Genomic DNA, 27,036 nt, shown 5'->3' on the forward strand with positions numbered 1-27,036 from the left:
AACATTTGTATACTGTGTATTTTCACTTTTGATCTTTGTAAACATCCTGGGCACTATTCCTCCCATTTTACAGATGAAGAAATTGAGGCTCTGAGAGGTTAAGTGACTTGCCAAAAGTCACAGAGCTGTGAAATGACAAGCGTAGGCCTTTTGATGCCCCAGCCTGCCTCCATTAGCGCAGCCACACAGAAGGAAAGCAGGCTTCTTAGTGCCGCAGACTCTGCTTGTAGGAAGTGTGGCAGAGAACTGTAAGACCGAGTTCAGCTCCGCCGATAAGTGAGCAAGTTCAGTCACTGTGGTGAACTGTCGTCAGCATAGGAGGAGACTGGTGACAAGAGTGGGAATTCGCGTTAGCACGCAAGCTACTACATTATCTACCTACTTTGTATATGGCTTTTTACTATATTTTTAAATTTTGCTTTATGTATGATATCATTAACTTATATACCTAAGGATCCCTGCTAGGCAAGATTATGATTTCTCCATTTTACTGGTGAAGAAACTGAGGTTCAGAAAGGTTATTGTCTAGAGACATATCGCTAATAAGTAACAGAGGCAAGATTTGGACCCGGATTCTTTTTACCACCTGGTTGGGGGAAGGAGTTTTGGGAAGGCAAAAAAGTATTTTATCTCCAGAGCCCCTTTTCCAGTCCCTTGTCGCTGTTTTCTGGTAAGGTCATCAGGTCTGTTTGTGAAGAAGGTAGCAAGGAAACAGCCACTTCCGCTTCTGCCCCGGGCCAACTGGAATGAGTTGCACAGACTAGCTTTCCAAACAGGTCGCTGCCTGCTTTTAAAAATCACCTCTAATGCTTTGTGGGTGAGTGTTTCAGGGTATCAATTGACTATAAGCTGCTCTTTTACATGCCCATAGTCCCTCACTGGTGATAAGGCACACCATGAAATACCAGCACGCATTTCCAGCCAAATGATGCTGCCGGGTGTTAAGGAGGGGCAGCACACACACACACACACACACACACACACACTCACTCATCTGGCTGGTTTCAGGTTGCTGAATTCTGAAATGGTTTCTTCTCTCCTCCTTTGCTATGACCCATGGTAGCTATTACCTGCACACCTCTGCTAAGCCCTCAGAATGGAACAATGACCTGTGTCCAACCTCTTGGGGACTCCAGCTATAAATCCACATGCCAGTTCAGCTGTGATAAGGGATTTTCTTTATCTGGACCAGAAAGATTGGATTGTACTTCATCTGGACACTGGACAGGTTCCTCACCAATGTGTGAAGGTAGGATCACGGTCTGTCCTTTCTCGCACCTTTTCACGGGACAGTATGGGAATGGACAGTCAGCAGAGACTCCTGTAACAGTGTTCTTCGGCTAAAGCAAACAAGACGTTCTCTACGGAATGTGGTACTCTAGACCAAAAGCTGCTCTCTCTCCATCTCTCTGTCTCTCCACCTCTCTCTTTCTGTCTCCATCTCTATCTTTACTAAGAATCTTGTACTAATTCTGGTTAAACATTCCAGTTTTATGAAGTGTTTTTCATGTCATTATAGGATTTGATGTTTACCACAATTCTGAAGACATGAGGGAAAACAGTATCATCCCCATTTTATAGATGAGGAAACTAGGGCTCAGGAAGGTTAACTTGTCTGTGGTAATACCGTTAACAGTGATGAATCCAGCTGTGTTACTGGCACTGTTGACTAGAAAAAAACGTTAACTAGAAAAAAAAAAAAAAAGCTGGTTTTTTAACCACTATGCTGCACTGCCACCTTGTGGCAGCGTTTCTAAATCTGGGCTCAAAAACCAAGCCAAACCCATTGCTTTAGAATAGATTCTGACTCATAGCAACCCTACAGGACAGAGTAGAATTTCCCCATAAGGTTTGCAAGGCTGTAAATCCTTGCGGAATTAAACTGCCACATCTTTCTCCCATGGAGCGGCTGGTCGGTTCAAACCACTGACCTTTCGGTTAGCAGGTGAGCGCCTTAAGATCCCGGCCGGGTCACTTGTAAGTTTACTCTTCCACTGTCCTGGGTTGCAGCTATAACTGCTGAAATGCACTTGAAAAATGGCAGTATCTCGTGATCAGATGAGAGGATATCTTGGTAGAAATCTATTAATGTTACGTGAAAAACAGCTATCACTTCTTATGGAATAAGAACTGAATTAATAACCAAAGATGTGTATTGTCTTATCCTCTGTTCTTCTTGAGAAAGCCACTTTATACACAGGCTTCACTTTTCTTAATTCCAGGAGGAGAGGAGTGAGGTCCTTCCTCTGCCGGGAATAATGTAGATTAAAGGGCATAAATGCTACCATCTACTGTCAAAATGTATACTAGAAACTACCCAGCAATCTAGAATCTTTGTGGGTGACAGCATTAGGGCTTGTGCTTCATCACTTCTTCATTTATTTCTCGCACCTCATCCATTTATTCTATAAACATTTATCATGATCTCTATTTTTCCACATTCCATTTCAAGGCGAAAGAATCAAGAATAAAAAAAAAAAAAAGAATCAAGAATACATTTTAAAAATCTCACTAAAGTTTTAAATCATGTATGCAGCCATGATTGTTCAAGCTGTCATCCCTCCAGCCCCTGGATCCACTCGCTCCTTCCCAACCCTCTTTTCCCCACAATAAGAAGCATTTCTCTCCCACCTCACAGACACACCCCCTCCACGCCAACCTTGAACATGGCCGACTGTGGGCCTCAGAACTAGCAACCTTGTCTGAACCTGATTTTGAGCTCTGCAACTGTGTTTCTACCTCACACTCCAAATGTGTTCTCTAAATATAGGCAAATATATCCAGTTCCTCTTTTTGGCCTACGGTCCATGAATCTCTGGCCGTTTAGCACCACCCCCAGGCCCTGATTTTCACATAGTTCTGCAGAGTCCTGAGGCACATCAGAAAGGCTCAGGGGCCACCAAGTCAGCAGGGGCAGTGCAGCAGGTGAAGCGCTCAGTCCCCTCTTCAGAGCGCAATTCCAGGTTCCATTTTTGTGGTGGTTCCACAGATAAGCCCTTTTCAGTGGGAATATCAGTTGCTTGAGCCTCTGGGACTTGGACCCTGCCCATGTGTTCTGGTTTCTTCCCTGCCTTTGTCCTCCAGGACCTGAAGTCCTTTCCCTGACTCTAGGCCGTGACTGAGGGTCTTCTACTGACTGTCACGATGTTGTTTTCACAGCAGATTGCTTGTATCTGTGGTCCATCCCGCACCCCCACTGGTTGTTGGTGCACCCATCCTGACTCACACTACTGCTCTCCATATCCCTTAATGGTGTCTGTCACTGACCTTCTGCAGACCATGTGCGGCTGCTGGGCCCGTCCCCTGATTGTGAGCTAGCCTCGCCTAGTGAGGGCAGCCAGTCCTGGTTCCAAGTCTCAATCCCAGTTCCACCCTTCTGCCCAGTCCCTGCTCATCCAGGTTCTAAAATATGGCAAAATGGTGTCCTCCAAGCTCTTTCCTGGGTGGCATCTCTGTTTCATCCACCCCTCCGACATGACTCTGACTCCATAGGAATTCTTAGTCGTTAGTATGAGGCTTGAGTTTACAACAGTTAGAACAGTTTCACTTATTACATATCTTCTCCCAAAAAATTCTTGGGGAAGCTGTACCCAGCTCAAGTAAAATGAGATAATAAGAAGAAACAGAGAAGAATTTACTGCTACTAATATAAATCTTTTTGTGTGTGTTTGTGCTTTCTCTTTGTTCTGTGGTTCATACTCGTGCTGTTTTATCTCCTCATGCATTTGGTTACTTTTGTGTGCTGAGCACGGTATTTCAATAACTGTTAGTAGACATTAGTTGAAGCCCCCAAGTCAATTTCCTTTTGCTTTTTCCAGGCTCCTGTGGGTAATAGCAATCTGCAGTTACCTTAATCTAAACCCAGGACTTGAGATTTTCTGGGTCACCCAAATGACTCAGAACCAGGTTGAAGTCTTTTTGAGTATCATTTACTTCTAGTTTGTCTTTACTCTTAGAATGCAGTTATGAAGGCCCAGCCCAAAGCAAAGGCAGTTTACCTGGATCCCAACTTTTTCCTCTCTAGCCCTGTTGTTCTTAGAAGCCATCAAGTCAATATTTGACTCATAGCAAACCAGTATGACAGAGTAGAATGGCCTACAGGGTTTACTACACTACAGTCTAGGAGCAGATTGCCTATGAGAGCAGATCGCTAGGTCTTTTCTCCCACAGAGACAATGGGTGAGTTTGAACTGCCAACATTTCTATTAGCAGCCAAGTGCTTAAGCACTGCATCACCTGGGCTCCTTCTAGCTCCAGTCATCTATCAAAAACTCAGATCAGCCTCTTAGCCGTCTCTCCTGGATCAGCAAACAGCACCAGAGCAAAAGTGCCCCAGAAACTCTCTGTGTTCTTGGCTCTGGGTTCCTATCTGCTTGAAGATCTCAACCTAGTAATTCTTGATAATTTTATTTGCTCTTTAATGCTTTATAAAAATTGTTGTTGTTTAATCTAGCTTTTTAAATGTTCTTCATTGCGTGAGGATTGGCCAGAACTACCACTGATAAAGCAACATCTCCAATGTACTTAATTTTTGCCATCTTTGTTTTCATTCATTGATAATAGAGAACTAGTGAGCTCAATCATCTGTGGATTCGAGTGCAATAATTAAACAACAATGTAGATAGAACTGCCTTGGAAGTAAGTCAAAACAGAGCACTAACTATATAATAAAAGCAACCTTTATCTGTTATTTTATTTTTCTTGTAATTACTAGTTTTTATCAAAGTTTTATAGTAGGATTACAGAATCCTGGAAGATACTGAAAAAGTTGCTTTAGTGAAAATGTTCACAGACGATTTGATGTTTTACAGTAAGCTCAAGAATAGGACTGCTTTTAAACGTTACCCAGAAAGGCCGTTCCTCTGCGTAAGCCTCCCTCTGCTTCTGCACTAGGTCCTTCACTCCATCAGCATCCTTGGGAGCTCCACAGATCTAATTCAGCCCGTTTGCTGAGAGCCCGCCGTATGCCAAGTCTGGGTTAGGCTTTCCTGCAGGCAGCTCCCTCACATGAGTCAAAGTCAAATCCTTAAAGACATTTAGAGGCCTTCGGTTGGACGAGGTTAATTTTTACCCAAGAGGGTTCCGAGATTTTATAAGTACAAAAGTTGGATCTGTAACCACGGCAGAGCAAGGCTGACAAAATTGAAACCACACTTATGTCTCCCAAATGAATTTAATGTTGTAATACACCGGAGGAGTCCCTGGGTGGCACAAGTGGTTGAGCACTGGATTGCTAACCGAAAGATCGGTGGTTCAAACCCACCCAGAGGCAGCTCAGAAGTAAGGCCTGGCAATCTGCTTCTGAAAGGTCACAGCCTTGAAAACCCTATGGACTACGGTTCTACCCTGCACTCATGGGGTTGTCATGAGTTGGAACTTACAACTACATTTGAATACGAGGGGTCACATTTAATCATTTTTAAAAAAATAGTAGCTCCTTTTGTATTTTTCAAACCAAATAAAGCATTTATTAAAATGCATCCAAATTAAATTGTACTCATTCACATATTCACTCATTGAGCAAGTATTTGTCGATTACCTACTATGTGCCAGGCACTGTTGTAGGCACCGGGATCCAGTGCGGAAAAAGCAGGCAAGGCCTCTGCTCTGCTGCAACTGACCCTATGCATATTCTTGGACTTAAATCCTGGAAGATAATGAAAAAGTTATTTTGGTGAAAATGTTCACAGGTGACTTCATGTCTAGGATTTATCCCAATAGACATGTTTAATAAGTGCTTAGCAGATGGAATTGATCTCCTAGATATGGGTTTATTGGTCACTCAAAAGTTTGAGACTACTGAACTAAAATTCAGTATGTTACTCTGGCTATTTGAAAGGATTCATGTAATCTGTATCTACAATCCTTCCATGAGTAGCCTGACACTGAAACATGCATGGTCCAGCACAGGCCAAATATACCACCTTCCCATGAGACAAAAAAAAAAGGAATTCAAAGGATTAAAAAAAAAAAAAGCTAAGCCAAGTGAGCTTTACCTGACCAAGTTATTGCCTTCATAATAGCTTTGAATTTGAAGAAATAATAGCCACTCAGTTTGTCAGTAGCCCAATATTTATTGATAAATGATAGTTTCGTGTCATAGAATCTAATGGCGATAAAGCACAGACCTAACTCTAGAAAAACATGAAACTGCAATAATTTGCGAAAATGACTTTTTAGGGGAAGTTATGGTTAGTAAATTAAAAAATCACTCATCCACTTGTCAAGTGGTTACTGAGTACCATCTCACAAGACACTGCAGTGTGTGTGAATTGTGGGAGACACAGAGATTTATGCTTCATGGATTTTAGAAGTTTTTTTTTTTTTTCAATATAGTAGAAAGGGAAGATATGACAACAGAAAGTTCATGGGTTCAGAGGAAAAGAAGACTTCAGAGAAGCTGTGTTGGGTTGGATCCTGGAGGGTGGGTAGGATTCTAGTCAATGGAAATAAAAGGAAATTCAGGGCAGTGTGGGCCAAGAACCAGAGACCAGAACACAGGAGGCCAGGTCAGGGAATCCCCAGGGATCAGTCTAGCTAGACAGAGTTTTGAGCTTTCCTGTGCTGAACAACTATGATTAAAAAAAAAAAAAAGCCTGGAATTCGAGAGGAAGAAATAGTTTGAGACAGAGATGCTCACTGAAGCTGTAGACCTGTTGAATTTGAAGAGATGGCAGGGTATCTAAGACGAAGTGGTCTCAGGCAGAAAGAGGGGCAGAAGTGAAACCCAGGACTACACATGTGGAGATAGGCTAGTAGAGCAGTGGAGGCCGTGAGGTCTCTGAAGCGGAGGGCACAGAGAAGAGAGGGTGAAAATGCGAATTCTTGAGAGTGACTGTTTGAATCCTTGACTTCCTTATCTCTGTATTTCTACCTCACTCCTCTCTGCAAGCCTACCATACTGCCCCTCTGCAGGAAAAGACCTGTCTTATTTGTTGTGGAATGCCTGCTGCTTAGCAAAACACCAGGCACATAGTAGACGCTCAGTAAATATGTCTTGAATGCATGAGTGAATTATGAACAGAATTCTGAATAAACTTGAAGATGGTGACATTCTGGATTTGGTGCCCCAGCCATCAGGTGTCCACAGCTATCTCCCCCAGAACGGGGCAGCATGGATTGCTCCGAGGCTCACGGCGAGTTCACCGTCAGCTCCACCTGCCGTTTCTCCTGCGGCACGGGCTTTAAGCTGAAAGGGTCCACCAGTGTTGAATGCACAACTTCTGGGAAGTGGACAGCACCTCCACCCACCTGCGAAGGTAAAACAATATGCCCTCCCCAGGAACGGCTCCGCCTTTGGAAATTCCTTCTACAATAATAGCAAATACTTACACAGCTCTTACAATGGGACAGCTACAGGTTGTGTTATTATCACTGTGAAAGCACTGCTTCTGCGTATGAAATGGGCCATCTGTTGAGGCTGGGGAACACAGCCTATAGGTTAAAATAGTTATAAGGCGGAATGGAACTTTTTATGTTTGGAAGTAAAAGGAATATTGATTTCATAAGCAGAAACTTTCATATTTTTGCCTCTTTTTATCAAAAAGTTATTGAATGGCCTCCATTACTTCATTGCTGAAAGAATGCAAGGAATGAAGCCACTGGGCCAACATTTTCAACTGAGGAATTCAGGTGGAGAGAGGCCACCCACTGTCTTCCTGCCACGGGGTAGGCTAGTGACAGACAGTGGCGTCACTCCACCTCACACGTCAGGCTGGACTTTGGCGACAGGACAAGATCTCCTCCCAATAAAGCAGAGACAAACAGGCAATTCACCCAAAGTACTTGGTTTTCTATCAAATTCCTTGTATTTCTGTACCAACTCTTCTGCTTTTTAAAATATCAATAACATTGACACCCCAGTTTCTTCTTCTGACCAGGAGAATCCTCTCTCCAAGTACTTCTTAAATAACTTTCCTCATCTGGTTTTCCATACCTGAGATGAATATTTTTCCTTAAGGAGAAAGATATCTTCCTAAAGAGTGTATGGCTAAAGATACCTTGTCACGAGAGGGATGGAAGTCCTTAACTCTGTAATGCTTTTTATATTGCGGACTCCGTAAACTGAGACCCTTTCTCTCAGCAGGCACAGCATCAGCTCCCACCTCAGAGATGCGATGCCCAGCCCTCATCACTCCTGGGCAGGGAACGATGTCCTGTACGCATCATCTGGGAACCTTCGGTTTGAATACCACTTGCTACTTTGGATGCAATGCTGGGTTCACACTCACAGGGGACAGCCCTCTCCGATGCAGAACTTCAGGACAATGGACAGCAGAAGCGCCCACGTGCATAGGTAACCTGCAAAGCATGCAGTTCTGAAGCTGTCTCCCTGCGGGCACTCAGATCAATCCTTGCGCCTGCCTGTTGAAATCTCGCCAACCCCACAACTTCAGGTGTCAGCTCCTTCATGAAACCCACACCAACCCGCTGCCCTAACAGCCGCAATCGGAAGCCATGTGCAGTAGGCACGTTGCCTCTCCCCCTTCCTCACCCCACGAGCTAACGCCCTGGTGTCCAAAGGCCCAGAGGAAACATTTTTAAATGTCCAAAATGTGTTAGGACAGTGAGCGTGCTACAGTGTGAAACCAGCCATATGAATCATGAAAGACAAGTTGCAGTTGTATTAAGTAGGTGGCAGTGTACAGTTGCCATGTTTCTCAAAAGAACTGCAACCTGAACAAGAAGACAAAACCATGTGTGATAGCTCCTGAGGAGCTCTCACCCCGGACACGAAGCTTTGACCTATGTCTCATTCATCTTTGTATCCTCACAGAACACAGCATGCTGCCTCGCAAATGTCCCTATTACTCAGTAATGTTTATTTGACTTAAATTTCATTTCCTGAGCTTTAGTTCCCTACCTGTAAATTGGGGGAAGTAATCTGAAGTTTCTTAAAAATAGTTTAAAAGGAATGATGGCCTCCACTCCTTTCAAACTTCCAAGAGTCCAGCCATGGTAAACACTTGAGTGCCAACACACAGAGATGTGCCAGATAGTTGCTCGTTGGCGATGCTAATAACAACATTGAGAACAATAATATTTTTGAGAAGCAAAATTTTATAAATAATATTTTTGGAGACAAGATTGATCAACCCATTAAAAAACTAAAACCAAACCTGTTGCCGTTGAGTCGATTCTGACTCACAGGGACCCTAAGGGACAGAGTAGAACTGGCCCATAGGGTTTCCAAGGACTGGCTGGTGGATTAGAACTGCCAACCTCTTGGGTATCCGCCGAGCTTTTAACCTTGCACCTCCTATCAACCCATCAGTAGTTATTTATTGGATGCTGGTATGTTCCTATCCTGGTTCTTTGACTATTATTCTTTGAGTGGGTATTTTAGCATGTATGGTCAACACGTTAATGGCACAAGTGACTCATATCCTTTCTGATCATTCACTTTTGGCCTCATCTGCTGGCACTAATAACCAGGTTATAAAGGAAGCCGTAATCTTTTGTACCTTTGTGTTACGCGTTTGTTTTTCCTGCAGCTGTCAAGTGCTCTGAGCTGCGCATTATTAAGCCAGTGATGATGAACTGCTCCAACCCCTGGGGAAATTTCAGCTATGGATCAGCCTGTACCTTCCATTGTCCAGAGGGTCAATTACTTAGTGGCTCAGCAAGAACAGCATGCCAAGAGAGTGGCCACTGGTCTACCACGATGCCAACCTGCCAAGGTATGTTTTTCATGTGATTTAGAAAGTCACCTTGATATGGACAATAACAAATCAGTGTTTCTTCTCTGTGTATCTGACATCCCATCACTGAATTTCCCCTGTGCTTAATATACGCTTCACAATGAGTCAAGTCTTATACAGAGGTGGGAATTAATTCAGTGACTCTGTATAGACAATCACCCCTCATGTCCTTATCATCTGTTTTAATCCATTTTGGAGTTTCAGAATGTCTTAAAGTGAGGGGTTATCTCATGCATAGTCCCAATTTATTATCCCAGGAGGCCTTCATTTACCACATATCTCTGCAAATACCACACACACACACAAAAAAAATACCACAGATCTTCTTAATTAAGCTCTATCTGTTTGCAAGGTTTATTTCATAACTTTTTTTCCCCTAGCAGCTTCTGACTTCCTTTTGTTGTATAAGTTCATATCAATTGCCCCCTAAATTACTCATGCTTGAGTTTATTTGTCCACTGTTCCACTTATTCTATCATTTAATTCTTTTTATGGCTCTTTACCCTGACCCCTTTGGAAATTACGTTTGATACTTAAGCCTTGGGGATAAAACTGGGTCCTCCTCCCTCTTCTGTAGGAGTGGTTTTATCACCTCCAGATCTTCTCTGGTGTCTGTTTGCACTGATGGCCATTGATGACCCAACTTGATCTCACACCTTAGACTTCTTGGGGCCCTTCTAGGAGAACGACTGGTCTTCTGCACAATACACATTTCACGTTGTGTGTGTGTGTGTGTGTGTGTGTGTTTTGTATCAGGGCCATTGACTATCCAGGAAGCCCTGACTTACTTTGGTGGAGCTGTGGCTTCTGCAACTGGTCTCTTGATGGGTGGGACACTCCTGGCTCTACTAAGAAGACGTTTCAGACAAAAAGGTAAATAAGAAAAAAATCTTCTCTTTATTTTATTCTTTTATGTGACTCGAGGTGGGGGTTTAAACCTCAACTTCAGTAGTTCGTGTTTGAAAACATTTGCATTGAAAGAAAATAAGGCCAAGATTTAAGAACTGGGTGCCCATCAGAATCCCCTAGGGAACTTTATAAAAATAAGATCTCTTCACAGGGAGATCTGGAAATGAGCTGGGAAATCTGAATTTTCTTCCCCCCAAAATTCTGGCAAGATTGGTTTTCACTCAGATTGGTATATGGGAGCCTCTGGACTAGGTGGCATTTTTCCTGTTGCTGTCGATTCTGACTCATAGCAACCCTTTAGGACAGAATAGAACTGTCCTGTAGGGCTTCCAAGGAGCAGGTGGTGGATTTGAACTGCCAACCTTTTGGCTAGCAGCAGAATGCTTAACCATTGCACTACCAAGGCCCCTATATAGGTGGTCTTAGGTTATCACCAAAACTAACTGGAGAAGCTCTTATTTCCCTCCCTTACTCCTTCCTTCAGGCAACTCATTTATTGATCAGCTTTGTTAGGTGCTGGGACCCAGAATGATGGTTCTTGATATCAGGAATGTATGCTCTAGTACGGGAGATAGACACATGGTAAGTGTAGCAGGCCAAAAATATAACCTTGGTATTCCTGGAACACAGAATAAACCAAAACCCAAACCAACTGCCATGGAATCAATTCCAACTAATGGCAACCCCATGTGTGTCAGAGTAGAACTGTGCCCCATAGGGTTTCCAATGACTGATTTTTGGAAGTAGATTGCCAAGCCTTTCTTTTGAGGTACCTTTGGGTAGACACAAACCCCCAGCCTTGTGGTTAGCAGTTGAGCCTGTTAACTGTTTGTGCCACCCAGGGACTGGAACTCAGAATGCTGTTGTTGTGTGCTGTTGCGTCAATTTTGACTCATAGTGACCCTATCTGACAGAGTAGAACTGCCCCACAGAGTTTCCTAGGCTGTAATCTTTATCAGAGCAGATCACCAGGTCTTTTCTCCTGCAGAGCCGCTGGTGGGTTTGAACCCCCTGCATTTTGGGAACTCAGAATAGGGGTGACTAAACCAAATTGGTAGGTCAGAAAAGGTTTTTTTGAGTTTAGCTTTGAAGAGTGAGAGGAATTTGGCCATGGGGGAAATGGCAACAGACTTCCAGCAGAGAGAATGGTTTGAGAAGATAGGAAAGTTAAACAGCTGGGACAATGGTCATTGTGCAGTTCGTGCATCTGAATCAAAGGGGCTAAAGATGAAGCAAAAAGTGTAAGGAGCTGCCTTTTTATTAACGAAACACGTTCTCCTGAAAACTGTGGAGCTGATGAAGGATTTAAGCAGGGAAGTGACCAAAATGGATGAAGACCCTCTATTAGGAAAACTGTCTATCGACTGCTCATCGGAACAAGAGCTTTGGCCTAAGATGAAGAAGGGAGCACCATTCCCTAAGGTTTGGAGCACCTTTCTCCATCTGTTCCAGGTGTTTAACCTGCTGTAAGCTTATAGGCTAACGCAGCTCTTCCTCCACATGGCTTCTCCTGGAAATTAACTAGGGGCATCAGAGAGGTCAGGGATGCTCAGATCCAGATAACTGGAAGAGGCTATGTTAGAGCACCTTACAGAGCTCCCACTGGATTCAGGAGCTTCAATGCCTTTTCTAACTGCCCAGAGGAAGAACCACTTGTTCTCTTATCTTATCACACAGGCACTACGGCATTGAGGCTGTTTTTCCAGAGCTCCTTACGTGCCCATGTGAGTGGGTGACTAACACAATATCATTGTTGTTAGTTGCCATTGAGATCCCACATGTGCAGAGCTGAACTGCTCCATAGAGTTTTCAAAGCTGTGCCCTTTCAGAAGCCGATCCCCAGGCCTTTCTTGTGAGGTACCTCTGGGTGGGTCTGAACCACCAATCTTTTGGTTAGTAAGCAACAACAACAAAAAACAAAACCTGCTGCCATCAAGTTGATTCTGACTCTTAGTGACCTTATCGGACAAAGTAGAACTGCCCCATAGGGTTTCTAAGGAGCAGCTGGTGGATTTGAACTGCTGACTTTTTGGTTAGCAGCTGAGCTCCAGTAGTCAAGGGCTTAACCATTTGCACCACTCAGAGAATCTTGACTAGGTCAATATACAATGGGCACTACTCTGCTTAAAGACCAAAGAGGTGTACCATGAGATACAACCAATTCCTCCATGCAAAAAAGTCCCAAAGAGCAATTCAGCCAACCCCAAGATACAACCAATCCCTCCGTGTTTAACCAAATGCCAAGAGCTCCTAAGAGCTGGATAATCATGGAGCAGTCACAGTATTCCTGCTTTCCGCCCCAGGTTCTCTCTTTAGTTTTGAGACATTTCTAGGGAACCTTCTGAAGAGTGATGAGAACAGCGGCCACCCATCCTTCAGGATCCTTAATAATTAATAAGTTCATTTGTTCGAGATGGGGAGATTTCCCTAAGCCTGTCCCTTTGGTTTCAGACTTCTAGGATTCTATTATCAAACAAAAGGAACCGCAGCATTGTCTGTCCCCTTTCTGCCAACTCAGGATGTGCTCATTCTCACAGCAAAGGCACAGTCATGCCCTGTCATAAATGAATGTGTTAATCTTTGCTTAACCTAATGTTTTCTAAACTTATTCAGCCAGGAGATGCTGTCTCCCTTTTCTCTTCCCATGGGATAATGGGCAGGCCTCCTAAAATGTCTAAAGCTTCCATTATTAGAGGCTGATGTTTGGATTAAGACAGGAGACCCCTGGTCACATATATTACCCTGGAGGGAAGACATCCACTGTTGTGTTGGTGTGGATTTGTTTATGCAGTTAGCTCGCTCAGCTGATGGCTGAGGAATTGGAATACAGGTTGCAGCAATACAGGGCCGTCAAATGCCAGAGAAATGAACTGCAAGAACCAATGACCTAAACAACAACAATAAAAGGAAGGAAGGAAGGAAGCGAGGGAGGGAGGGAGAGAGGGAAGAGCCTGAAGGCAAGGGCCGGAAGTATGAGGAGAGGTTTTCACCGAGGAAGTGGGAGAAGTGAGAGGATTCCGGACTTACATATTGTCAAACATCTAATGGGGCCTAAACCAGGCCCTACCTCCCAGGTCCTGGGGACGGTGGGTTGGGAGGGGGGAAGATTGTTCTCAGTATCCCCTCATAATCAGTCCACTGACTTTCCCCAATAATTCCTGTTACTGATTTTTCTCTTCCAACTTATTTTTTTTCTTTTGTAACAACTATTGTGCCTCCTCACCTATTTCAGATGACGGGAAAAGCCCCTTGAACCCTCAAAGGTAAGAATGTTTTGAAGTCACTGTGATGTGTCAGACTGCTCATGTGTGGCACTGTCATTTTATAATAAATCTGCAGTGTCCCCTTCGTTATCTTGAAGTGAAATACACAGACAATATATAGCCTAACTGCACATATTTTTAAAAAATCAGTAAATGCCTGACTACAATATAAAGGAGAAGTAAAAGAGAAAGTGGTTTATAACACGAATAAAGAGTTAAAGCGTGGGCCTCCCACCAGGAGGTGGTCAGAAGCCTGCACTTCTGGGTAGAATCGCTAGAGGGGCAGCAGCCACAGAGGGAGGCTGAGGCGTCAGAGCTGTGCCAACACAAGCCGGTTTTCCAAATGGTGAATGCCCTGGTAAAGAGTTGTAAAGCCTGTTGTAATCTTCCCCAGTTTATACAGCAATTGCATTTTAAAAGACACAAGGATACTTAAGGTTTATATGTAAAGCAGTTAAGTTCCAGGCTTAGAAATTTTTCCCCTACATGAATATTGAGTAGATGTGTTCAAGTTGTGTGAGGCTGTGGGGCGATTTTTGTGACCTGTGCTTTTTAGGACATTCAGCACCCCACCTCTGCCTGCTACAAACCAGAACTCCTTAATCATTATGTACACTATGTAAACCAAAAACCACCCCCCGGGGGCAGTATGAGTGTCCTTTGAGAACTATTGCCAGCTTGTCAAGTGTCAAGACTGGGAACTTTGTGACTATTTCCTCTCACCAAGGAGAGGCTGCAGCTACTTGGGGGGACATTCCAGTTAGTCAATACATAAAGCATCGACAATAACCTAATGGGGGTGTGAAATGCAAAGCACGTTATCCAGCGCGTTAAGTGGAATCTTGAAAACTGCTTTGGCATTTGCTTCTCCTTCCTTTTTCAAGCAGAATTCCAGGGGCGGCTGGTAACCCATGGTTTCGGGAGATACCAAGTTCTTTGTGTGCAGTTTCTTTCTGTGTTGTTGGGTATGAAGCAGTACATGGCAGATCACCCTGTGTCTCTGTTCTTTCAGCCACCTAGGAACATACGGAGTCTTCACAAACGCTGCATTTGACCCCAGCCCTTAAGGTAAATTACCTCTGAAGATATTTTTGAAGGAAAGAGAAGAGTCAGAGAAAGAGGAAGGACATAAAGCTCGACTTTTCATTATATAATCATGTATTAAATTTTAGGAGTCCCTGGGTGGCACGAATAGTGAATGAACTCGGCTGCTAACCAAAAGGTTGGAGGCTTGAGTCCACCCAGAGGCACCTTGGAAGAAAAGCCTGGCAATCTGCTTTCCCAAAAATCAGCCACTGAAAACCTTATAGGGCACAGTTCTACTCTGACACACATGAGGTGGCCATGGGTTGGAATTGATTTGATGGCAACTGTTTTTCTTTTTTTTTTTTTAATATTCAATTTTAAGCATGTCTTAAATTACCAGGCCATGAAGGAGCTTCTGCTGGCGGTAGGGCACAGATACAGATACTGCCACAGAGTGATGACAGAAAGTGAGTCCACCTGAGAACACTCATTTCCTGCAGAACAGAAATGTTCTAACAAGACGTAACTTATATTTCTGGATAAGGTCTTATTTAGTGGCTGCTAGGTGGTAATGACACCGTGACACTTCTGCCTGAGAAGCAGAAGTCATGTAAACGTTCACATTTATGAAGCCAACCCTCTATGCAGCCTGCTGGGAAAACAAAAACAATCTGACACCTCCCCTCTCCCAGAAAGCTCGGCAGGTAGCTGAGTTTCCTAAGAAAAGCGTCCCGGGTGACAGAATGTACTGGTTCTGGAGAAGATTAAATGAAGCCTCTAGAAACTGGTTGCTGTGGGGTCGACTCTGACTCAGGGCACCCCCTGTGTGTTAGAGTACAACTGTGCTCTGTGGACTTTCCAGTGGCTGAGTTTTTGGAAGTAGATTGCCAGGCCTTTCTTCTGAGGCACCCCTGGACGAACTCAAAACTCCAACCTTTCAGTTAAGAGCTGAACGTGTTAACCATTTGCACCACCAAGGGACTCAGAGGGTGGAAATGGTAAGGGGTTTCTCCCTTCCTTCCTTTCTTTTATAAAATGCAGATTCAGACTCAGGAGCTGGGGTCGAGAAGCTGGTATCCTGCAACACCTGCCCAGTGATTGGCAGGCAGTAAGCAGCCCGAGGTGCTATTGACGGCACATCAGAAACAAAATCTAACAGCACAGTGTCCCCTGAGGTCATTACAGAAATTCAGCAGTGTTAAATATTTACCTTTCATTCTTCTTTCTTTTCTTTTTAAAGGAAAAGATAATTCTTTTTTTTTTTTTTGGTCTCATTTTCAGAGACTCGTCCTCCTCCTGGCCGTCTCATTCAGCCTTCTCAGGATCCTGTTTTTGAACACCAGCTTCCTGCCAGACTTGAGTTCAACTGTAGTGCGTTTGCTGCAGTTTTCTGTAAATACCTGTGAATAGCGGATATGGAATTTCCTTTAAATTGGCTCTGAACCAGAGCAGAAGAATGGCACCACACCCCAGCTCCCTGCCACCCCTCCTACTCCCCCTCTCCCCTGCCTCTAACCCGAGCAGCAGAAGCCAGGAGGAGATGTTTCTGCCCCGGTCTGTGGGCTGCACCCCGGCTGTTACTTGAAATAATCAGCAGTAGACAAAGCATCTGGAACATTTGACTCACCAGAAGACCAGACTGTGGAGATACAAAAGTCCCTCTTGCCTTTTGCGTTGGAAGAAGGCACTGCCTATTTTGGAAGGCAGGGAGTGTCCCTGACTTGAACGAATTCCTGTAGGACCTTCTAGGGTCTCCAGTGCTTGCTGTTGACAAGGCCTCTTAGGCCTCTGGGCCAGGGGACCAGAGACCGCAGAAGACCAAGAACCAAGCTGCAAGGGCACGTGTCACTGTCGTCATAGTAGACCTTATCCCACAAGTCACTCTTCTCCAAAGGACCCAAAGACCAATATTCAAATCTATAATTAAAAGAACTTCCCCCAAACATCCTGTTCTATTTGGTATTTTGTTCAGTCAACTTTGGTACATCACTTGGTTTACCATTAATGTAATACCTAAATGCAGTAATATCCATTACAGTTCAACCCTTCAGTCTGATTTTCAAAAAGAAAATCAGAGAAGCAGAAAAAGCCCTGGTCACCTGAGTGTTCTACAGGAAAGAACACATGTGCTTTGCGTGCTCTTTAAATCACCCGCTTTATAAATAGCGCATGGAATGTTGCACAGTAGCAGAGTTGTTGCATTAATGCAGAAACTTGAGAACGAAAAATATTGTTGTTGTGTCTCTGAAACGCAATGAATGATTATGTCGTACACATGGAACCATACAAAGTAAACATGCAAATAAAAGTGGCAAAGCCGTCTAACTCATCGCATACAAAGGGTTACAATAATTTTGCAAGAGCTTCTGTAATAGTCTTAGGGGACAATGTGCTTTTAAAATTGCTCTCTGATGTATGTCAGTAGTATCCCTGACGGCATACTACGTGCCAATCACCAGGCAGGTGTTGTCAGACAGTGGCTCTCAGCCCTGGCTTCCGCAGTTTGTGAAAGCTCCCCAGGGGACTCACGGTTTGCCAGCTTTGGGAACCACTGATGCAGATGAATTGGAAAGTATAAGTGCAGTACTAGTAGTTTATAGTTTATACTTGAGTAATTTCTAATCTAGTTGAGGAGACAATAGATACCCATGCACAATAATAGGGTAATCAGTGTGTGTATATAATTGGGATAGTGTTGTAGCAGTTCAGAATATGGAAACGTCAATTTGATCTCAGGATCAGAGGTAAGCAGGCCTCTGGTTGGACTGTAAATGGTAGACAGGTCGAGAGGAAGAGGATGGGCATTCTGAGTGGTAGAACAACAGCAGCCAAGGAGCTGAGATGGAAGGTTGCGTGTAGGAGGAGGGAAGATATTGAGGATCCTGACATGGTTAGATCAGACCTCATGTGAGTTGCCCAGATTACAATTTACTGAATGTGTTGAGACAAAGCATATGACGGAAGGTTGGAGGGGTGTAGATGCAGGGAATCACAGACATACACTTCTCAGATCCTCCGTCAATGCAAAATAACATCATCCAAGAATACATGGGGCCCTGGAGGCAGGAAAACAATCATGGTCATACACATGTGCCGTGTACTTCCCAAGTGCCAGGGGTTATACACTCGATGGTCTTCTTTCAGCGTAGACAACCCTGTTAGGGAAAACTGTGTCTATCATCCCTGTTTTGTGTTGTAAAAACTCAACTCCAGGAAAGATGGAAACAACCTACATACCCATCAACAAATGAATGGATAAACAAACTGTGATACCTACACACAATGGAGTATTAAGCAACAAATTCGATAGCAGCGGGGGTGGGGACAGAACAACAATGAGTCTGTGAAGCATCTCATAACATGGAGAAATCTGGAGGGCATTATGCTGAGTGAAATAAGTCCATCACAAAAGGACAAATATTGTATGAAATATAAAACTTTAAAAACTCATGAAAAGGTTTACACCCAAAAAGAAATAATCTTTGATGGTTAGGACGGAGGGGAGGGGCGGGGAAGAAAAAACACTAAATTGACAATAGATAAGTGGAAACTTTGGTGAAGGGTAAGACAGTACACGATACTGGGGAAGCCAGCACAACCTGTACAAGGCAAGGTCATGGTAGCTCCATAGACACATCCAAACTCCCTGAGGGACAGAATTGCTGGGCTGAAGGCTGTGGGGACCATGGTCTCAGGCAACATCTAGCTCAACTGGCATAACGTAGTTCATAAAGAAAATGTTCCACATTCTACTTTGGTGAGTAGTGTCCCCAGACTTAAAAGCCTGTGAGTGGCCATCTAGGATACTCCATTGGTCTCACTCCCTCAGGAGCAAGGAATAGTGAAGAAAACTAAAGATACAAGGGAAAGATTAGTCTAAAGGACTAATGGACCACATCTACTACGGCCTCCACTGGACTGAGTCCAGTACAACTAGATGGTGCCTGGCTACCACCACTGACTTCTCTGACAAGGATCACAATAGAGGGTCCCAGATAGAGCTGGAGAAAAATGTAGAACAAAATTCTAACTCGAAAAGAAAAACCAGAGGCTGGGCCAAGATGGTGGAATAGCCAGACACTTCCAATGATCCCTCTTACGACATAGACCCGAAAAAAACAAGTGAGACGATTATATTTATGACAAGCTAGGAGCCCTGAACATCAAAGGCAAAGTTAGAAAATGGACTGAGTGGCAGGGAAAGGGAGAGATGGCTCAGAAGCAGAGAGGAGTTATGGGACCGAATCACTGGGAACCTTCAGGCACCATTCCCAGAGCAACGGTGGGGGACTGGTAGTAGCGTTTGGCTGCAGTTTCCTCAGACAGAAGCAGCCAGCTACATGGCCTACTCTCACCTCCACAAGCAGAGAGGAACAGTGCTCTCTGCAAAAGCTAAGTACTTGCATATGTTTTACCATGCCCCCAGCCCCCAAGCCAGCTTCAGTGGCTGTTGATTTCCCTGGGGCTGAAATAGGTCCTATTGAGCTACCTGAACCATTCTCTCGGCTTTGGAGAAGGAATAAATTCACAACTGGGGGAAAAGATTATTTGCCGGCTCCACTAACTGGGGGAGCTCAGGACAGAAGAGGCTCTTGTCCAGGCATAAACGGTCCATGGACTTTGAATACCTTTCCCCCCTGCATGGACTTGTGTGAGCCTGTATCAGGAGAATAGGCCCTTGGTGGCAGATTGCAATTGTTTCAGCTGTACTGTAGAGAGGTGGGTGTTTGATACTTGACATCACTTTGCCTATTAAACAGGGTCCTCACCTACCTACATCAGGGGCATAAGGACTAGTGGCTCGACTCAGGTCACCCAGCCACCCACAAAAGGGGTCCAAGGATAACAGGTACTTCCCAATCCTTACAACCAAAAGCATTGGGAGTGCATGGTCCATCTGCAGAACCCACCCACCTGTATGCTTTAGGGAACAGGGATGTGCTTTCCTCACAGACACTTGGGGGACAGTTCTCAGCCCCCTGCCTTGTTCACAGCATGACCCTCTGCTGCAACCCGATACCTGTACCTACACCAATCACCACTGCCCCTCTAAGACTGTAGGGCAGAGCCTGTAGCACACACTTGATGACCTGCTACCTGGACACCTGAGCTGAATTCATACAAGAAAAGTGAATGGACTCCTAGATTGATATACCTGATAACAGCTCTAGCCATCTGGTGACAGGAGGTCAGAGCTTCAAAGGCAAAAATAATCAAGCTAGCTCATTCAAGCAAACCATTTGGGCATATCAAAACAAAACAAAGCAAGAAGCTAGGATACAGTAAGCAAACATATAATAAATTAATACAATAACTTATAGATGGCTTGGAGACAACAGTCAATATCAAGTCACATAAAGAAACAGACCATGATCACCTCAACAAGCTCTCATAAAAAAGAATCAAGGGATCTTCTGGACGAAGGTGCTTTCCTGGAATTACCAGATGCAGAATTCAAAGATTAATATACAGACCTCTTCAAGACATTAGGAACAGGATTAGGAAGGCGATCAGGAAATATACAGAACAGGCCAAGGAACACACAGATAAAGCTGATGAAAAAATTAAAAAGGTTACTCAAGAATATAATGAAAAATTTAATAAGCTGCAAGAATCCGTAGACAGCAATCAGAAATTCAGAAGATTAACAATAAAATTACAGAATTAGACAACTCAATAGAAAGTCAGAGGAGCAGAATTGAGCAAGTGGAAGGCAAAATTTGTGAACTTGAAGATAAAACACTTGGCACCAATATATTTGAAGAAAAATCAGATAAAAGAATTAAAAAAAATGAAGAAACCTCAAGAATCATGTGGGACTCTATCAAGAGAGACAACATATGAGTGATTGGAGTGCCAGAAGAGGGAAGGATAACAGAAAATGCAGAGAGAATTGTTGAAGATTTGTTGGCAGAAAACTTTCCCGACATCATGAAAGATGAGAAGATATCTCTCCAAGATGCTCATCAAAGTCCTCATAAGGTAGATCTGAAAAGAAAGTCACCAAGACATATTATAATCAAACGTGCCAAAACCAAAGATAAAGAGAGAATTTTAAGAGCAGCTAGGGATAAAGGAAAAGTTGATAAGAATAATCTCGGATTACCCAGCAGAAACCAAGCAGACAAGAAGGCAATGGGATAACTTATATAAAGCACTGAAGGAAAAAATTTTTCCCCAAGAATCATATATCCAGCAAAACTGTCTCTCAAATATGAAGGTGAAATTAGGACATTTCCAGATAAACAGAAGTTGAAGGTATTCTTAAAAACCAAACAAAACTACAAGAAATACTAAAGGGAGTTCTTTGGTTAGAAAATCAATAATATGAGGTATCAACCCAAGGCTAGAACACTGGACAGAGCAAACAGATGTCAACCCAGACAGAGAAATCACAAAAATAAATCAAGATAAAAAAACACTCAAAACAGGGAAACAGCGATATTACTATGTAAAAGAAGACAACATTAAAACAATAAAGAGGGACTAAGAAATATAGTCTTAGATCTTTCATATGGAGAGGAAGAAAAAGTTAGGCAAACTTAGAAATATAGGGGTAAATATTAAGGTAACCACAAAGGAGACTAACTATCCTACTCATCAAAATAAAATACAAGAAAAAAATAGAGACTCAGCAGAAACAAGATCAACAACAGAGAAAAAGAGGAAAAGACAACATATAAAGATAAACTACTCGGCACAAAAAATTAAGTGGGAAAAAGAAATCATCAACAACACACAAAAAATGACAGCACTAAACTCGTACCTATCCATAACTAAGCTGAATGTAAACAGACTAAATGCACCAATAAAGAGACAGAGAGTGGCAGAATGGATAAGGAAAACACAATCCATCTATATGCTGCCTATAAGAGACACACCTTAGACTCAGAGACACAAACAAACTAAAACTCAAAGAATGGAAAAAAATATATCAAGCAAACAACAATCAAAAAACAGCAGGACTGGCAACATTAATTTCTGACAACATAGGCTTTAAAGTTAAATGCACCACAAAGGATAAGGAAGGACACTATGTAATGATTAAAGGGACAGTCTAACAGGAGGATATAACCATATTAAATATTACGCACCCAATGACAGGGCTGCAGGATACATAAAACAAACTCTAACAGCATTGAAAAGTGATAAAGACAGCTCCACAATTATAGTAGGAGACTTCAACACACCACTTTCAGTGAAGGACAGAACATCCAGAAAGAAGCTCAATAAAGACAGAAGATCTAAATGCAACAATCAACCAACTTGACCTCATAAGCATATACAGAACATTCCACCCAACAGCAGCCAAATACACTTTGTTTTCTAGTGCACTTGGAACATTCTCTAGAATAGGCCACATATTAGAGCAAGCCTTAGCAGAATCCAAAACACTGAAATATTACAAAGCATCTTCTCTGACCATAAGGCCATAAAAGTGGAAATCAATAACAGAAAAAGCAGGGAAAAGAAATCAAACCCTTGGAAATTGAACAATGCCCTGCTCAAAAAAACACTGGGTTATACAAGACATTAAGGATGGAATAAAGAAATTCATAGAATCCAATGAGAATGAAAACACGTCCTATCAGAACCTTTGGGACACAGCGAAAGCAGTGCTCAGAGGTCACTTTATATCAATAAACACACACATACAAAGGAAAGAAAGGGCTAAAATCAAAGAATTATCCCTACAACTTGAACAAATAGAAAGAGAGCAACTAAAGAAACCCTCGGACACCAGAAAAAAACAAATAATAAACATTAGAGTAGCATTGAATGAAACAGAAAACAGAAAAACAATTGGAAGCATTAACAAGACCAAAAGCTGGTTCTTTGAAAAAATTAACAAAATTGATAAACCATTGGCCAAACTGACAAAAGAAAAACCGGAAAGGAAGCAAATAGCCCAAATAAGAAATGAGATGGGCGATATTACAACAGACCCAACTGAAATTAAAAGAATCATATCAGATTACTATGAAAAATTGTACTCTAACAAATTTGAAAACCTAGCAGAAATGGATGAATTCCTAGAAACACATTACCTACCTAAACTAACACAAACAGAGGTAGAATGACCAAATAGACCCATAACAAAAAAGAGATTGAAAAGGTAATCAGAAAACTCCCAACAAAAAAGAGCCCTGGGAGGGACAACGGAAAACACAGAGAGAATAGTTGAAGATCCGTTGGCAAAAAACTTCCCTGACATCATGAAAGATGAAAGGATATCTATCCAAGATGCTCATCGAACCCCATTTAAGATTGATCTAAAAAGAAAATCACCAAGACATATTATCATCAAACTTGCCAAAACCAAAGATAAAGAGAAAATTTTAAAAGCAGCCAGGGAGAAAAGAAAGGTCTCCTACAAGGGAGAATCAATACGAATAAGTTCAGACTACTCAGCAGAAACCATGCAGGCGAGAAGGCAATGGGATGACATATACAGAGCACTGAAGGAGAAAAACTCCCACCCAAGGGTCATATATCCAGCAAAACTCTCTCTGAAATATGAAGGCAAAATTAAGACATTTACAGATAAACACAAGCTTAGAGAATTTGCAAAAACCAAACCAAAGCTACAAGAAATACTAAAGGAAATTGTTTGGTCAGAAAACCAATAATATCAGATAACAGCACAACAAGAGGTCACAGAACAGAGCATCCTGATATCAACTCAAATAGGGCAATCACAAAAACAAATTAAGATTAATTAAAAAAAAAAGCTCAAAACAGGGAATCATTGAAGTCAATATGTAAAATATCACAATAATCAAAAAGAGGGACTAAATACAGGTGGCACAGAACTGCCACAAGGAGAGGGATACAAGGCAATACAGGACAATACAAGTTAGGTTTTTACTTAGAAAAATAGGGGTAAATATTAAGGTAACCACGAAGAGGTATAACAACTCCATAACTCAAAATAAAAACCAAGAAAAAAGTAACGACTCAGCAAACATAAAGTCAAATACTATGAAAATGAGGAACACAATTTACAAAGAAAAACGTCTCAGCACAAAAAAGTAAATGGAAAAATGAAATTGTCAACAACACACATAAAAAGGCATCAAAATGACAGCACTAAACACATACTTATCTATAATTACACTGAATGTAAATGGACTAAATGCACCAATAAAGAGACAGAGAGTCTCAGACTGGATAAAGAAACACGACCCGTCTATATGCTGCCTACAAGAGACACACCTTAGACTTACAGACACAAACTAAAACTCAAAGGATGGAAAAAAATATATCAAGCAAACAATAAGCAAAAAAGAGCAGGAGTAGCAATATTAATTTCTGACAAAATAGACTTTAAAGTTAAATCCAACACAAAGGATAAAGAAGGACACTACATAATGATAAAAGGGACAATTGATCAGGAAGATATAACCATATTAAATATTTATGCACCAAATGACAAGGCTGCAAGATACATACAACAAATTTTAACAGAACTGAAAAGTGAGATAGACATCTCCACAATTATAGTAGGAGACTTCAACACACCACTTTTGGAGAAGGACAGAACATCCACTAAGAAGCTCAATAGAGACAGAGAAGACCTAATTGCTACAATCAACCAACTTGACCTCATTGACTTTTACAGAACTCTCCACCCAACTGCTGCAAAGTATACTTTTTTTTCTAGCGCACATGGAACATTCTCTAGAATAGACTACATATTAGGTCATAAAACAAACCTTTGCAGAATCCAAAACATCGAAATATTACAAAGCATCTTCTCAGACTACAAGGTCATAAAAGTGGAAATCAATAACAGAAAAATTAGGGAAAAGAAATCAAACACTTGGAAACTGAACAATACCCTCCTGAAAAAAGACTGGGTTATAGAAGACATCAAGGAGGGAATAAGGAAATTCATAGAATGCAACGAGAATGAAAATACTTCCTATCAAAACCTCTGGGACACAGCAAAAGCAGTGCTCAGAGGTCAATTTATATCGATAAATGCACACATACAAAAAAGAAGAGCGAGCCAAAATTAGAGAACTGTCCCTACAACTTGAACAAATAGAAAGTGAGCAACAAAAGAATCCATCAGGCACCAGAAGAAAACAAATACTAAAAATTAGAGCTGAACTAAATGAATTAGAGAACAGAAAAACAATTGAAAGAATTAACAAAGCCAAAAGCTGGTTCTTTGAAAAAATTAACAAAATTGATAAACCATTGGCCAGACTGACTAAAGAAATACAGGAAAGGAAACAAATAACCCGAATAAGAAACGAGAAGGGCCACATCACAACAGAACCAACTGAAATTAAAAGAATCATATCAGATTATTACAAAAAATTGTACTCTAACAAATTTGCAAACCTAGAAGAAATGGATGAATTCCTGGAAAAACACTACCTACCTAAACTAACACAATCAGAAGTAGAACAACTAAATAGACCCATAACAAAAAAAGAGATTGAAATGGTAATCAAAAAACTCCCAACAAAAAAAATCCCTGGCCCGGATGGCTTTACTGCAGAGTTCTACCAAACTTTCAGAGAAGAGTTAACACCACTACTACTAAAGGTATTTCAAAGCATAGAAAATGACGGAATACCGCCTAACTCATTCTATGAAGCCACCATATCCCTAATACCAAAACCAGGTAAAGCCATCACAAAAAAAGAAAATTACAGACCTATATCCCTCATGAACATAGATGCAAAAATCCTCAACAAAATTCTAGCCAATAGAATTCAACAACATATCAAAAAAATAATTCACCACAACCAAGTGGGATTTATACCAGGTATGCAAGGCTGGTTTAATATTAGAAAAACCATTAATGTAACCCACCATATAAATAAAACAAAAGACAAAAACCACATGATCTTATCAATCGATGCAGAAAAGGCATTTGACAAAGTCCAACACCCATTTATGATAAAAACTCTCAGCAAAATAGGAATTGAAGAAAAATTCCTCAACATAATGAAGGGCATCTATACAAAGCCAACAGCCAACATCACTCTAAATGGAGAGAGCCTGAAAGCATTTCCCTTGAGAACGGGAACCAGACAAGGATGCCCTTTATCATCGCTCTTATTCAACATTGTGCTAGAGGTCCTAGCCAGAGCAATTAGGCTAGACAAAGAAATAAAGGGCATAGAATTGGCAAGAAGGAAGCAAAATTATCTCTATTTGCAGATGACATGATCTTATACACAGAGAACCCTAAGGAATCCTCCAGAAAACTACTGAAACTAATAGAAGAGTTTGGCAGTCTCAGGTTATAAGATAAACATACAAAAATCACTTGGATTCCTCTACATCAACAAAAAGAACATCGAAGAGGAAATCACCAAATCAATACCATTCACAGTAGCCCCCAAGAAGATAAAATACTTAGGAATAAATCTTACCAAAGATGTAAATGACCTATATAAAGAAAACTACAAAGTACTACTACAAGAAACTAAAAAGGACCTACTTAAGTGGAAAAACTATACCTTGCTCATGGATAGGAAGACTTAACATAGTAAAAATGTCTATTCTACCAAAAGCCATCTATACATACAATGCACTTCCGATCCAAATTCCAATGACATTTTTTAATGTGTTGGAGAAACAAATCACCAACTTCATATGGAAGGGAAAGAAGCCTCGGATAAGTAAAGCATTACTGAAAAAGAAGAAGAAAGTGGGAGGCCTCACTCTACCTGATTTTAGAACCTATTATACAGCCACAGTACTCAAAACAGCCTGGTACTGGTACAACAACAGACACATAGACCAATGGAACAGAATTGAGAACCCAGATAGAAATCTATCCATATATGAGCAGCTGATATTTGACAAACGCCCAGTGTCAGTTAATTGGGAAAAGATAGTCTTTTTAACAAATGGTGCTGGCATAACTGGATATCCATTTGCAAAAATATGAAACAGGACCCAAACCTCACACCATGCACAAAAACTAACTCCAAGTGGATCAAAGACCTAAACATAAAGACTAAAATGATAAAGATCATGGAAGAAAAAATAGGGACAACGTTAGGAGCCCTAATACAAGGCATAAACAGAATACAAAACATTACCAAAAATGACGAAGAGAAACGAGATAACTGGGAGCTCCTAAAAATCAAACACCTATGCTCATCTAA

At 41.9% G+C, this 27,036-nt stretch overlaps 1 protein-coding gene across 6 annotated transcripts in view; it reads left to right on the top strand.

Annotated features, from left to right (window-relative positions):
• The window catches only part of SELP (selectin P), a 41,088-nt gene extending 24,254 nt beyond the window's left edge, over positions 1-16,834 (top strand). For 3 of the 6 annotated variants that reach the window (XM_049881272.1, XM_049881275.1, XM_049881274.1), the window contains 8 exons: positions 1,064-1,249; positions 7,074-7,259; positions 8,084-8,296; positions 9,495-9,680; positions 10,458-10,574; positions 13,843-13,873; positions 14,886-14,941; positions 16,181-16,834. In XM_049881272.1, the coding sequence (XP_049737229.1) occupies positions 1,064-1,249; positions 7,074-7,259; positions 8,084-8,296; positions 9,495-9,680; positions 10,458-10,574; positions 13,843-13,873; positions 14,886-14,940 (974 nt within the window). In that variant the 3' untranslated portion in view covers position 14,941; positions 16,181-16,834. The remainder of the gene's footprint in view (positions 1-1,063; positions 1,250-7,073; positions 7,260-8,083; positions 8,297-9,494; positions 9,681-10,457; positions 10,575-13,842; positions 13,874-14,885; positions 14,942-16,180) is intronic. The other 3 variants (XM_049881277.1, XM_049881273.1, XM_049881276.1) reach the window with 2 other exon arrangements.
• Positions 16,835-27,036: the final 10,202 nt, after the last annotated feature.

Source organism: Elephas maximus, chromosome 3, assembly GCF_024166365.1.
Source record: "Elephas maximus indicus isolate mEleMax1 chromosome 3, mEleMax1 primary haplotype, whole genome shotgun sequence".
NCBI classification, from domain to species: domain Eukaryota; kingdom Metazoa; phylum Chordata; class Mammalia; order Proboscidea; family Elephantidae; genus Elephas; species Elephas maximus.